Source organism: Miscanthus floridulus, chromosome 15, assembly GCF_019320115.1.
Source record: "Miscanthus floridulus cultivar M001 chromosome 15, ASM1932011v1, whole genome shotgun sequence".
In the NCBI taxonomy this organism is placed as follows: Eukaryota; Viridiplantae; Streptophyta; class Magnoliopsida; order Poales; family Poaceae; genus Miscanthus; species Miscanthus floridulus.
This window is the reverse complement of record NC_089594.1, coordinates 69,570,188-69,584,981: the sequence shown is the minus strand read 5'-3', so window position 1 is coordinate 69,584,981 and position 14,794 is coordinate 69,570,188. Positions and strand designations below refer to the sequence as shown.

Sequence of the window (14,794 nt, the reverse complement as noted above, 5' to 3'; positions counted from 1 at the left end):
GGAGGCTAAATTATTCATACTAATCCTATCATGGTGTTGGGTGCACAAGACAAGTGTACAAAGATACCACTCTTCGAAGGTCCCAAAATCTGATTAAGATCATAACTAGACAGCCGAAAAGACCTCATGTAATTTGGCTATTTTATTTTAAAAAAAGACCAGGTATCAATATCAACCCAGTTTCTACCTGAAAATGCTGGGAACGAAATAGGAAGTTCAGCACCGGGGCAATAAAGAATGTTATCAAAATGCAAACGTTTGACTTTTTTTTTGACCTCACTCCGTTCCAAATTATTACTCACTCCGTTTCAAATTATAATTCGTTTGACTTTTTTTTTTTGACCTGGGAACGAAATTATTACTCACTCCGTTCCAAATTATAATTCGTTTGACTTTTTTTACCTCAAGTTTTGACCGCTCGTCTTATTCAAAAAATTTATGCAAACATAGTCAAATTTAAGTCATTCTAGAAGAACTTTTGTTAATAAAGCAAGCCACAACAAAAAAGTGATATTAGCATAAATTTTTGAATAAAACGAGTGGTCAAACTTGGGATCAAAAGAGTCAAACGAACTATAATTTAGGACGGATTTAGTAGCTAAAATTTGCCAAAAAAAAAAGGAAATATTATAAATTAACTAGCAAGTATATTTAATAACCCTCAACTAACAAAATAATAATCATCGCAAGTCGCAATGCTCTGAGACTTGTCCTACCAGAAATTAAACCACTATGTCTGCTGGAAGGACAAAATAAATTAACTGACAACCATATAGTTCATCAACTGACAGGTCTAGTATTTGAGTTTGATGCTTTCATTTCACTTATTAGTGCACCTAGCCTTTTCTAACTTTGCTTTGCTTCTTGGGCTGGGGCACATTGGTTTCAATCCAGTAATCCCATTTCGATCGGCAAAGGATTTGAACCCCATCATATACTTTCCTAACCTTTGCTGATGTGGTCGGGGATATGACGCTCTCTTTTGTTCCTCCATTTTCTTCATAGAAATCACGGCTTGTATCAGACCAGCCGTTGATAAGAAGTCTGTTCTTCTCGCCGACACTACTATAGAAGTTAACTGTAGAGGCGGCTCTAGAGCCTTTGTAGGGACGGCTGCGCCAGCCGTCCTTCCCAGGGTGTTCCTACAGAGAGTGTCTCTGTAGGGGCGGTTTCCTGACGCCCCTGCAGTGCCCTCTGTAGGGGCGGCTGGTGTTTTCAGCCGCCCCTACAGTGCCCTCTGTAAGGGCGGCTGGTAATATCAGCCGTCCCTGTAGTGGACTTTTGTAAGGGCGGTTGTATCATCAGCTGCCCCTGTTGTGTGTATTTGTAAGGGCGGTTCAATCAAGAACCGCCCCTACAGTGGATTTTCCAGCAAAAAAAATTTTTTAATTCAAATCTGACCACATATATATATATATATATATAATTCAAATTCGAATCTGACCGCCACAAATATACATATATACATCCACAAACACAAGGCTATTATTTAGAACATCATCACAGATCATAATTCACAAAAGTTCATCATTACAACATAGTCCATTATGAAGTCCATCATTATAACATAGTCCATTAAGAAATCTACAAGTCCACATGCAAAACAAAGTCCAAACCGTTCCAAAGTCTGATCCAAACCATACCACAAGTCCACATTGTCATCAACGGCCTAGGGCTAGCCTATCAGTCTCCCGAAGGTGTTGGTATAGAGGATTACTACCTAAGTCAGAAAGAAGATGATGGTAAGTGCCTTTATGGTACACAATCTGGTCCATTATGAAGTTGCAAAGGTCGCCGACCATCTCTAAGAGCTCGTCATCCTTGTATGGGTTTCTTCTCGTGTCTTTATCTTTCTCCAACTACAAGAGAACAAGTTTAGGTTTACTATATCACAACATATGCGAACTTTTCATACTACGAGCGAAGAGGTTCAAACTTACCAGATTGGGGTTTCTGTTGTAGCCACCGATGGTACTCATCATAATACATGTGTAGTATCCACAATGTAGACTCCCAGGCTTCTGCTTGGGGCACTGTGTGTTTTGCATATGGAGATGTTAAGTAATGCTATTGACAGACACGTAATATATGGAGTACCAAAGTAAATGACACTTACCGCACATAGAGTTTTGACATACAACTTTTCCTTCCTATTTGGATGATGCCTCCCCTTATGTTCCTGGACATAGTGCATGAATGTCCTATTCCAATGGTTTTAGCAAATGCAACTTGTTAGTATCCCACATTGAACCTTACAAGTATGTATACAAACATAGTAGCTAAAATGAGGATTGTCAATATGTATACATCTTGACAATCGCTATGAAGTCTTTGTATGTCTCGACTGGGAAATCCGCTGAATCAAAGACCCATGCCATGCTATGTGAGAGCCAGACGCCTATGCAAATCCAGTGATCGCTGCATGAATTTAGTCATAGAAGGAACACATAAGCTCTTTTGCATCGAACAAAGTATATTGAACAAAGCTAAGTATACAGTCGAACTTACTTGAAGTGGTATGGTATCCATATATTATCGTGTTGTTGGAGATTTTTAAAACATAGGGCAATGTATGCCGCAACCTTGAGGGACTCTTCCAATATTTTCTTGTTCCTAATGTCCTCTTTCTCCTTAAGTGTCTTTCCAGCTCCTAGTTCTTTGCAATCTAGTTTCCACTCTTTAGGGTAATTAAAATTTGTTGATGCTATAGGTGAAGGGTCTATATACCCGTGTTTCAGAGCTGGCCTCTTTTTTACAAAGTCCATTTGCATTCTACAAATCACGGCGCGGGTTAGTTACAACAAAATCAAAAGATTACATTCATATCATATCGAGAGGGCAAGGACTTACAGGCACCATATGCGAATTAGATTCATTTCCATTCGTCCGAGGTGGAAGCATGCCTGGATATCCTTAAACTCAACGGCAATTTGCCCACCTGGGGCTCCAAATGTGCCGACAGGGATCCATGCTTGTAAGATTTCTAGTTCTGTTATCTGAGCACGCAAGTACCAATCGTGGAACTTTCTCATTCCACGTGGCAAGCACTGTATGACTTGGTTTGGTAGGAAGTTCTTGCCTTTTTCATATTTATCCGAGCAATCATTTGACCATTTGAGGTTATCAACAGCTGGATACTTGTTAAACCCTTTGTGCAGTTTGCTAGTGGTGCCCTCCTCAGAAGCTGGTGCTCTGAATTCTTTTACTTGGTTCTTAGGCTTGAACTGGTCATGGGCCATCCACTTGTGCACCGACGAGACGTCATTAATGCCCATATACGATGGCTTTATCTTGATTGAGATTTTGTTTTGAGCTTCCCATTTGGGCACGTCCTTGTCAACTTGTGCATCACCTGCTCTAGGGGCCACTTGTTCTTCACGTATCGGCTGTTCACGAGGCAATTGCTGTTCATGAGACACTTGTTGTTCATGTATCGGCTGCGCTTGTTGAGAAGGATGTTGCATCTCATCATGCCTTTGCTCGGTACGAGCTGGAGAAGGACGTGGCATGTCATCATGCCCATGCTCGATATGAGGTGGAGAAGGATGTGGCATGTCATCATGCCCTTGCTCGGTACGAGGTGGAGAAGTCTCTAGCGTGTGGTGGTCATGGTCATGGGCTGGTGAGTATACCTCCCCGTCCTCGACGGGTCGCTCCAGAGGATGAACTTCAGTCGGAGTTGGTGAAGACTCGGTCAATACAATGTCCCGTCTGTGCCAGAGGATGAACTGGTTCATGACGTCTCCGAGTAACACGAGCCCCTCAGGAGTAGGGTGTTCTATCTTCCAAGTCATGAACTCGGACTTCACTGTATGCACCTCGACCCGAGTGTAGTCCTGCGGGATGTCCCTATTGTGCCACGTGCCACCCAGAGGATGTGCCACGCCCGTTGCCACCTCAATGATAACGTTTTGCCTGCCCATCGGAACCACCAATTTGGAACTGGTTGGCGCCCGTATGCGATCGACGGGGGTTCCGGTTGCATTGGAACCTTGACTGCATCGAAACAGGGCCACCTTTATATCCCTTCCATAGTCAAGTTCCCATATATCTTCAATTATGCCAAAGTACAGGACCTTTCACCCCACTACGTTGAGAGCCTCTATTCGGATGCCGCTGTTCTGATTCACAGATTTCCTGTCCTTTGTGTCGGTATAGTATGTGTACCCATTGATGTCATAAGCATTCCAAGACGTCACCTATTTCGATGGCCCAGCCGCCAACCGACTGATGGTAATAGAATCTATGGTTTCTCTAGGCTGTATGTTCTGGTCCTTCAACCATGATGTCAGGCGTTGCTTATGCTGTTTCATGACCCAATCATCTGAATGGCCATTCCTCTCAGCCATAATGATAGCCATGTGTTCATCAATGTACGGTTGCATCACTGCCATACTTTGCAAGACACTGTAATGCGCTCGACTCACCTCTCTGTAATCATTGTCGAGGAACACTTTCCTACCACTTGTGCCCTTCCTAGCTAGCCTTCCCTTGTGATGAGAATCAGGATTACCAATCCCTCTCTATACTTTTAGCCACTCTTGGCAGCACTCGACGACTTCTTCGGAATTGTAACCCTTTATCATGGAGCCCTCTGGGTGTGTTCGGTTATGCACGTATCGGCTTAGAACCGACATGAACCGCTCGTAGGACCACATTTCATGCAAGAAGCTAGGGCCCAGCGCGTCGATCTGATGAACCAGGTGAATCATGAGATGTACCATTATATCAAAAAAGCAGGAGGTAAACACATCTCTAGCTGGTTCTGGGTCTCCACCATGAATTCATGTAGGTCACTCAGCTCTTGCCTGCGAATCGTCTTCTGTGAGATCTTCGAAAAGAAGTAGTACATGCGGGTGATGGCCATATTTAGGAACTCTGGCTTTATAGCCCTGATTGCAATTGGTAGGAACACTATCAGCATCACATGACAATCATGAGCCTTGCAGTATGTTAATGATAGGTCCTTCATCGACACTAGCTTCTTCGGGTTCATCGAAAATCCAGTTGGCACTCTGACCCCCTAAGGAAATTACATATAGCTCTCCTCTCCTCTAGGGTTAGGTTGAAGCTAGCCGCGGGAAGACTACACTTGCCATTATCCTGCTGTACCGGCCAAAGCTCCCACATCACGTTTAGCTGCACCATGTCTTTCCGTGATCTGAGACCATCCTTTGACTTTCCCGTGTCCATCAAGGTAGCCATGAGACTCTCAAAGACATTCTTCTGCACGTGCATCGCATCAATGGCATGGGGGACCTCCAAGTCTGGCCAATAAGGCAGGTATTGAAAGAAGATCGATTGCTTCTTGAATGGTACGCCTTCGATGGGAGGTGTGCTTCTATCTCTAATCGTTCCATCCGGATTCTTCTTTCCATAGACGACGTGTATGTTTTGGACCATTCTGAACACATGTTCTCCATTACGACGTCTCTCTGGAGGGGGTTCATTCTCCGGGATGTTGCCATAGTATCTTAGGTACAATTTGCCGCGGTACTTGTGATCTGTCTTTAAGAAGCATCGGTTCCTTATGTAAACTATCTTCCTGGATCCATCTAGGAACACCCATTTAGTACCATCCAAACAGACTAAGCATCCAGTCTTGCCTTTGAACTGTCCAGACAGGGCAAACAGCGCGGGGTAATCATTGGTAGTAACAAATATTATTGATTTGCATATGAAGTCCTCCCGCCGGAATGCATCGTACATCGGCTCCTCATACCTCCATAGCCTCTCCATTTCTTGCATCAGAGGCTCCAAGAACACATCTATATCAATGCCTGGTTGTTTGGGGCCAAAGATAAGAATGGTGAGGAGAAGGTACTTCCTCTTCTGACACAAATATGTTGGGAGATTGTACATGGTCAAGATGACTGGCCATGTGTTGTGGTCGGTCATCCTCTCATTGAAGGGATTCATTCCATCGGTGCTCAAGACGAACCATACATTCCGTGGGTCATCACTGAATTCTGCTTTCTACTTGGCATCGAACGCTTGCCACTGGCTACAATCGGTCGGGTGTGTGATCGTATCATCATCCACCTTGCGCTCATCATCCCACCATGTCATCAGTACGGCTTCCTTAGGGTTTAGGAACATACGCCTCAAGCGGTCGGTCACTGGCAAGTACCACATAACCAGGGCAGGAATTCTTCTCTTATTTGCATCGTTGCCTAATGGAGTTTCCTCTGGGGGCTGAGATTCTTGCACCACCTTCTTCCCACCCTTCTTCCTCTTTCCTGTGGAGGCTTCCACCCCACTTTGAAGGTCATTGTTCTTGTATCGACTAGCCCCACACCTAGAACATGTATCTAAAGTCTCGAACGATGTGCCACGCCGAAAAAGGATACAATGGTTGGGGCATGCATGGATTTTTTCAACCCCCAATGTGAGTGGACTTATAACCTTCTTTGCTTGGTATGTGTTGGCGGGAACTGTGTTCGGCCGTGGGAGCAACCGTGACATGAGGCACAACAGATCATCGAAACTGCAGTCCGACCAGCCGTACTTAGCCTTTAGGATGAGTAGCTCAAGCACAAAACGTAGCAGTGTGAAGTATGTCGGACAGCCCTTCTCAGCATCATACACAGTCTTCTTCGATGCTTTTGTCACCCTCTCAAGATTTTCTAGACCTCTCTTGCTCTTTTCTAATATTTCTGGTCCAAAGGCCCCAAGCATTTCATCCAAGTTGTCACCATCATCTGCATCTCCCTCACATGCTTCGCTATCATTGCTGGCACCACTAGCATCATCACCACCTTGTTCATTGCGAAAGCCACCACTTTGTTGATTGCCAAAGCCGCCACCTTGTTGATTGCCATAGTCATGATCCATTTGTTGCTCAAGATCGTCTATGAATCGGGACAAGTATGCTTGGGTTTCAGCTTCATCAGCTAGATCATCGTCGCTGTCATCAACAACCACTGTTTCACCATGATGAATCCACACTGTGTAGTCCGGAACAAATCCTCTCCTAATCAGATGTTCTTTGATGGTACTCACATCTCGAAATGCAATAAGGTTCTTGCAATCTTTGCAGGAACAAATAATCGTGTCACTATTCTCTTTCAACGTCGCTGCATGCTTCTCTACGGCTTTGATGAATTTGTCCACCTCATCATGGAAAAGAGCGTCGTGTCTTAACGAACCATACATCCAAGAGTTCCTGTAGTCCATCTTATAGAAAAAAACAACCAAAGAAAGAATATTACTCGAGAATAATTGTATATACCTGAGACACGCACTATGGTAGTAGAGGATAGTTAATTAATTGACTATTAATGCATAAATATTTTAAAATATAAATTAATTGGTTCAAATAAACAATTTCAAAGAAAACAATTAGCAACATTTAATATTTCATCCACTACCTTTCATGCAAACTCCATTCCAATTTCATGGTAGAGGATAATTAATTAATGGCCTATTTATCCATAACTAATTAAAAACACACATTATAGAAAGGAATCAAAATAAATATTAAATGATAATTAGTAGCCATGGTAGAGGATATTTTACACATTAGCAACAATTAAAATCTTACACATTCACCTACATGCAAACCCTAGTCACATAAAGAAAAATTTGAAAAAGAAAAAAAAACAAAATCCTAGATCTAGATCTAGATATAGGGTTTCATAACACATGCATCAAACTTCACTAATACTACACTAAAATCAACAAAGATGTACTAACAAAGGGTGCAATCTTACTTCCCTACCTAATTTACCCTAGTATAGTAAAAATTAGGGTCTAATTTCACTCATAACTAGCTCAAGCTCCATGGAAGAGAGAGAAAACCAAAAATCAAATTACTCACTAACCAACTAATTAAACTTCAAATAAAGAGTTGGAGAAGCACTTCCTTACCTTTTAGAGCCTCTCCACCAAAGGATTTGAGATCAAAACCTCCCCCCTTAGTAGAGCAATTTTTAGGAGGAGCCAAAGGCCTCCCAACCTTTTTTTAGAAGAGTGTGTCCCGAGGTGGAAGAAGGGGGTGGCTGCTATTTATTCGTGCGCCATCAGTAGGGGCGGCTGGTGATTCAGCCGCCCCTACAGTCGACAGCCGCCCCTACAAATAGGCACTGTAGGGGCGGCTGGTGATTCAGCCGCCTCTACATATCAACCCCAACTGTAGGGGCGGCTCAGGTTACCAGCCGCCCCTACAGTGCCATCTGTATGGGCTGCTGGGGCCTGAGGACGCCCACTGTAGGGGCGCCCTCAACTCCAGCCACCCCTATAGTAAAAATGCCCTCGTTCCTACTGTGTGAATCTGGCGTAGTGCGACTTGGTCATCCTTCTTGTCCTTCAGCAAACTTAAGCAAAAATCAAACAGTTCCTTGAGTCTGGCCGCCTCGAAACACATGACCAAAACTACAGCGATAGCTGTCTTGTAGTTCGTTCCAAGATCGCGACCTTTTCTGCCAAGTTTTGCAAGCTCCTGCACAGCTCTCCGGAGGGATTGGTAGCCTACTTTGCAAATGTTCACTGAGTCACTAAGGAGCTTCGGGTACATCCCATTTGTATGTAGTGAACTAGACCCTGCCATCACTTTTGGGTGCTTAGCATCATCTATCTCATACCTTCTACCATCCGCAGTAACAATTCCTCGGAACCACCATTGGTACTTATCACACACGACTCTCAGTCGAGTGTTATCAACCAAGAGGTCAAAGGAAAAGTTACCACTACCAGTAGGAGAATAGTCCACTCCGGGAGTCACCGGGACAGATCGCAGGACCTCTTTGGCACGGCCCCGGCCAGCTCCGGCTCCGCCTGACAATCACTGTGAAGATCACTGTACCGCTTGATAATCACTGCACAGATCACTATAGCTCAGAGTTGGTTTTCTCTCCCCTGCTTTCTTCTCTCACTGTAGCACGGGTACTGTTTACGGAGCCGGAGAAGCTCGTTTTTGGCTCCTGGGGCTCCGGCTCTCCTGGCACCTGTCGGATTCTGGGCGGCCGACAGGATGTTAGCCGGAGCCCTGCCAAAAAGGTCCATCGGTAAATTTGAACTCCACGTCAGTGTCCTCTATCACAGTCTGAACAAGCTTCTCAATGAAGTTCTTGTAGTTCTTTTCCAGGTTTTCTGTATCACCTAGATCAAGTGTCGCGATTGGTGCTGGTATGTCCTGCATTTTATAGAATTGTCAAAATTCAAGAGCATATTCTCAAATAGATGTCCATAAATAAATGCATAAAAGCCCCATACTCCTATTCCAAAGTATAAGGAGTTTTACTTCTGTTCTAAGTCGATCCTCTTCGAATTTGACTAGTAAGTTTATAAAATACACAGCATATATCTACAACATATGGTCCTACGTCTTGACTGGGCTAACTCTATTGTGTGGTCTGGTCATGAAATGCCCCAGACATATGGGCTTGTTTGGTTTATGCCGAAATTTGCCACACTGAACCTTAGGCAAACTGTGCCTGCCATAGAAAGTGTGGCCAGTAAAATTGAAACCACACTTGTGGTAAAGTTTGACAAGAAAATTAGTCTATGACGTTGTTAGCAACCTAAGGAATTGGAGACGGAAAAGAAGGGGGTTCGGTAGCCCGCCGGACAGGCTATCGACTTGGAAGAGAAGTAGATAGAAGTTTGGTTTACAGTTCTCTTCTTTGTTGCCATACTCACTCTTCCTAGTTCCCTTTTCTAATACTCTCTCACGGCCCTCTCTCCACATATGTTACAAACCCAGTCTGTGCCGGACACCTTCACATTCCTGGGCCTTGGGCGAGAATTCCTCATGGGCTTGGCTGTCTCTCGGGTGCGGTGTCGTGATAGACGTGTGAGATAGTGTGCTAAGAAAATATGACACGCCATAGTTACAACAGTGAACTAAACACATACCTAAGAAACTATGGCACGCCTAACTTGCGACATGGCAAATTGTGATCGCGAAAAAAAGACCAAATGCCATGCAAGCCGCGTTGGAGAAGGCCCATGCACACGACCACAGCGATCGTCACAGAGCACTCATACATATACGGACTCACCATCTGCTCAAAAAAAAAAATCCGACTCACCAACTATTACTATCTTTCATGGGCAATTTGTTGTCACCTATACTTATGCACTATATTAGTTGTAGTTTTAGTTTAAATTTAAAGTTGCTTATTTATTTATATCATTATTTGTGCTTGTCCTTGTCACCCTCCCAAAACTTACTTATACCCGTTGGATAATAACCAATCCTATCCATACTCTGATACTCATTGTTTTGAGTTGAACGACTATCCAAAACAAATATACGTGTTATATAGAGCTCTACAACAAAGCTAGACCCCTAGAATAGAAATATCATGTTCACAAATTAAAAATTGAGCAAAATTAATTAAACTGTTTTAGATGACTATGTACGACAACAGGCTACTTCCTGCCGACTGGTGCAGCTGGATTTGAACATGGGCCCCATCTCCAAATGTTGAACTCTAGAATTAAAATCTCACGAGCATGCTTTAAAGTCTTAGCAAAATTGACTAAAATGTGTTCCAGATGATTTAATATAGCAATCGGTACTTTGTGCACAGTAAGATTAATATGTGGGTTATACATTAGAGATTCAGAACTAAAATGAACTTTTATGACTCTGATCGGCGACTGTGCACACACTGTCCATATATACCAGAAGAAAACTAGCAGTGACAACGTTGCAGCAGCTGGGAACGAGTAGCATAGTCGAGCGCTACGTATATTATCTGATCCACACATTTGCACTAGTAAAGGAGTAATTAAACTAAAGACTAACATACCCGGAGAATTGCATCCGTGGTACCGGTATCCACCACCTTAGCTTTGCCTTTCCTGTCCGCCATCTGAATCGATTCTAAGCACAATTAGTATACCACAATTAGTACTATGCAACCAAGAGAGAGATTGGAGAGGAACACGAGAGATTGGAGAGCGCAGGGCAGATCTGCAAACAAAGCAGCGGTAGCTAGTGTCACCTCTGCTTCGTGCGTGGGCGAAGTTGGAGAGCGCACCGGGTAGCACACCGGCCAGCCGGAGTCCGGAGATGACCGTGCGTGGGCCGACGGAGGGTTGGGCTGCGCGTGCTTGCACAGCCGACCGGAGCGGAGGACCGGATCGGAGACGAACGCGCGTGGTTGACGGAGATACCGGCCGGAGCGGAGAGCTGGAGGCCTGGAGCCGAGACGATTGCGCGTGACCGACGGAGACGCCGGCCGGAGGGGAGAGGCGGAGACGACGCGCGCGTCCGACGTAGCGATGGTTGCGCCGCCTGCTTCCGCGGCCAGCACGCGCTCCCGCACGGCGGGCCGGAGCAGACAGCCCGAGACAACCGCGCGCGGCCGACGGAGAGAGATGGCTGCGCCGCTTCTACGGCCAGCACGCGCTCCCGCTCTCCCGTCCGGCCCATCTACCCCGCACCCCCGCGGCCCCGCTCGAAAACCCCCGCAGCAGGGGATATGATCACTGCTGCTGGCCTCTACCCAATGTTTTAAATAGCGGGCTATCATATTTAGCGGTGAACTTCTCCAAAAGCTATAAAAAGCTATAGCGGGATATAGTAGAAGCTATTCATTTAGCGGTTTTATAGAAAACATAAAATTTCTTAATGAACTATGCACGAAAATATTTAACTAGACAAAAATTTTATGAACAGAAATACTCAAATACATGTAGAATATCTAGGAGGATATGTTTTAAATCCATTATATTGGAACCAGCGGCACATGTAGAATATCTAGGAAAATATGTTTTTAAGTCCATTATATTGAACCAGTTGTTCCGAACAGTTGAAAGAGGGTGAAGAGAGCTCGGCTTTGGAGAGGGAACACACTCGGATTTTCAACAAGTGGAAATGAGTGGGAAGTGAGTTCCCTTGCCTTTATGCCCTTGAGGCACTTATATAGGCAGTGACTATTTACATGTGGCCCCTTGGAGGGGTTGGATTTTACATGACACTACTCTGCCTACTAGCTGGGCCTCTTCTAGGGGAGACTTGGCCCATATACATCAAGGGCTCCCCCAACATTGCCCCGTCAAACACTTTGGTGGGAGGGCTTCACCAACACTTCAGCTTATACAATAACTCACTCACACCAATGCTTCGGCGTGAGGGGTCTCAGTATCATCTTCAGCCACCGCAATGACTAACCTTTGACTCTAACAGGTAGAGGGTCTTCTCCAAAATCTTTGACGTTAGCACTACCAATATATCATAGTCAATATCTTCAGCGACTACAACAACTTGCCTCTGCCAGAACTTCGGCACGAGGGGCTTCCCTGGCATCTTCAGGATCTACACCAACATTGCCTTCGTCAACACTTTTGGTAGGAGGGCTTTTACCAACATCTTCGACATCCACCAAAAATCGCCTCTACCAAAACTTTGGCATAAGGGGCTTCGCCAACATCTTTGGTAACTATGACGGCTCGTCTTCACCAACACTTTGGTAGGAGGGGATTCACTATTATCTTTGGCTGCTATAATGGCTCAAGAGCTAGGGGAGTATACTAGAGGACCCTACATTCCGTAGGGTGAAGTCTTTTGCCCAACGCTTATGAGAGATGATTTAGAGGCTTCACGGAAACCTTTAGCTACGACTACTATGACAACAACCATTTGTAAAGAAAAGACGTGTCTCCATGCAAAGCCTTAGACAAGAAGGTCCCGAAGGTGAAGATCTGCATGCCAAGAAGGTCCCAGAGATGAAGATCCATGCATTGAGAAGGTCCTAAAGGCAAAGATCTGCACGTCAAGAAGGTCACGAAGGTAAAGACCTATGCGTCGAGCGAACCTAACAATCCATGTCACAGAAGCGGTCGAGGAAGCCGAAGCTCGTATATGAAGATACCTTGGAGATCGACATAGAAGCACTTGGAGTCAGTAGCTTTCTAAGTTAGCACTTGTATAGGCTAGAGTCATGTACATGATCTTTTCTCCATGCCCATTTTCCCACAAGGTTTTGGGATGAAGTTTTTAGTGAGGTGCACACGCATAGGTTGCAAAGGGAGATCCCCGCGACTAGGGTTTGAGTTCTATTTGCGTCTCTTCTAGTATGGGCATCTATTAGGTCATGTTGTACCGACAATAACCTATTAGCTGAGGGGCTACTATTGGGGGAGCCCATGAGGTATGTGGGCCAAATATCCCGGTCCAACTAGTAGCTAGAGTAGTGTCATGTGAAATCCAACCCCATCAAAGGGGCCACATGTAAATAGCCATTACCTATATAAGTGCCCAAGGGCATAAGGGCAAGGGGCTTCACCTCCCACTCACTCATTTCCACTTGTTCCAAATCCTAGTGTGTCCCCTCTCCACCGCCGAGCTCTCACCCCTCCCTCCCTCCTCCCTCTCTCTCTTCCAACACATTACTTAACATTTATCATATGGATCAACGTACTATTGTGATCAACACTCGACATTCAACAATTCAATAATTATTTAGTGGTTTATTACATCATTTAATGAGTAAAGAACATAAATGAGAGAGAGAGAGGGGCATAGATTATAGTGCTTTAGTCTAGACTAAAGAATTAATATCTACCTCGGTCAGTATTAATGGTGTTAAATATATATCGCGACGAAACTAAATAGTGGTGTTTAGTGGAGCTAAAATGTCATTAGCGGAAATAGCGAAATAATTAGCAACAATGTAGCGGTAGATAGTCTGAAAAGCTATAACGAAGCTATAGCGGGCTATTTAAAACCATGCCTCTGCCTCTCCTGCCTCCAGGCAGGGCCGTATGCTACTTGCTTTCTGCATATGCCAGTGCAGCGCGTCGTAGACGGTTTACGTGAGCGAGATGCGTTGCATGCGGGCCCTTCTTCTGGGTAGAAAAGCATGTGTTAGGAGTCTACATTGATTCAAATCAAATAACGTAAAATATGGTACCAATTGACGATAGGAATAAAAAAAAGTATTTCTAGATGAAGATAATTATTTTCATACTTTTTTGTTATTTTATTAAAATAAATTAGGATGACTTTTTAGAAGATAAATTCAGTTTTTATTATTTTTAAAAAAGCAACATTTAGTGCTAGTAAAGCCCCAAGTTTGTCTTGATTTGACAACGTCGGGTGGTTTCGCAGTTTATTTAGTCCTTGTTTGGATGTCTATATATCCACCCCAACCTATGTGTGTTGTGGTGGATGAGTGTAGAATTTAGTTTAAATTCTATACCAAACAACTCCCACACACATGGATTATGTGTATCCAAACAAGCCCTTAGGGTTAGAAAAAATCTCTGTTCTCCCCTACGGGCTTCGACAGCGATCGCCTTGGCTAGCTAGCTGGCGCGCTGGGCATACCACCTCGCCTTGCCCCACGTAGATCAAGGCGGCCATGCCTACTAGAATCGTGCGACCGCTGCCTGTTCATGCCTGGTGCCTATCTTGCTCTCTTGGCTCTTACCCCCTGTTATATAGGTTGTGTTTAGTTGAGCTTTTTGAAAATTGTTTTTGCTGTTAAAAAGTAGAAAATTAACCAAATAGATGAGAGATAAACCTGAAGCTACTTCTTTAGAAGCACTTGTTTTCATGTAGTATAGTTTTGAAAGCACTTTAGGTCCTACTTTTAGCTATTGGCTTTCTACTTTTCAAAATGAGTGGAAATAGAAAATCGTTGATTTTTATTTTTTCATCATATTTTATTCGATAAATGCTGATGTTGGTTTCCTAATAATTGAATTTTAATTTACAGTATTTATATTTTCTATCTAATTTATCATTAAATAAAATTTTTAGTCTTCGAGACGTAGCGTCCCTATTTTATTTATCATAGTTGGATCTCCTGAAGTGGTGGCTCTATCTCCCCTTCCTCTC

The 14,794-nt window shown here is 44.0% G+C and overlaps 1 protein-coding gene and 1 long non-coding RNA gene across 2 annotated transcripts; both read right to left on the bottom strand.

The window, feature by feature from the left end:
- Positions 1–1,553: 1,553 nt before the first annotated feature.
- On the bottom strand, positions 1,554–2,206 carry LOC136506741 (uncharacterized). Its single transcript, XR_010771712.1, has 3 exons — positions 2,117–2,206; positions 1,941–2,033; positions 1,554–1,859 (listed from the first exon to the last, which is right to left on the bottom strand). It is a non-coding gene; the product is annotated as an uncharacterized lncRNA (long non-coding RNA).
- A 9-nt stretch (positions 2,207–2,215) lies between these two features.
- LOC136507608 (uncharacterized) lies at positions 2,216–6,834 on the bottom strand. Its single transcript, XM_066502277.1, has 5 exons — positions 6,613–6,834; positions 2,851–3,386; positions 2,509–2,772; positions 2,316–2,418; positions 2,216–2,251 (listed from the first exon to the last, which is right to left on the bottom strand). The coding sequence occupies exons 1-5, from the start codon at positions 6,832–6,834 to the stop codon at positions 2,216–2,218; spliced, it is 1,161 nt and encodes a 386-aa protein (XP_066358374.1).
- Between the last annotated feature and the right edge of the window lie 7,960 nt (positions 6,835–14,794).

Bases quoted from the DNA above. Each gene is read 5' to 3' on its own strand.
- LOC136507608 (XM_066502277.1), bottom strand. From the start codon at position 6,834: ATGGATCATGACTATGGCAATCAACAAGGTGGCGGCTTTGGCAATCAA. The intron at 2,773-2,850 runs GTAAGTCCTTGC...CGTGATTTGTAG, and splicing joins CTAATTCGCATATGGTGCCT to AATGCAAATGGACTTTGTAA. The intron at 2,252-2,315 runs GTCAAGATGTAT...CATACTTGTAAG, and splicing joins ACAAAGACTTCATAGCGATT to GTTCAATGTGGGATACTAAC.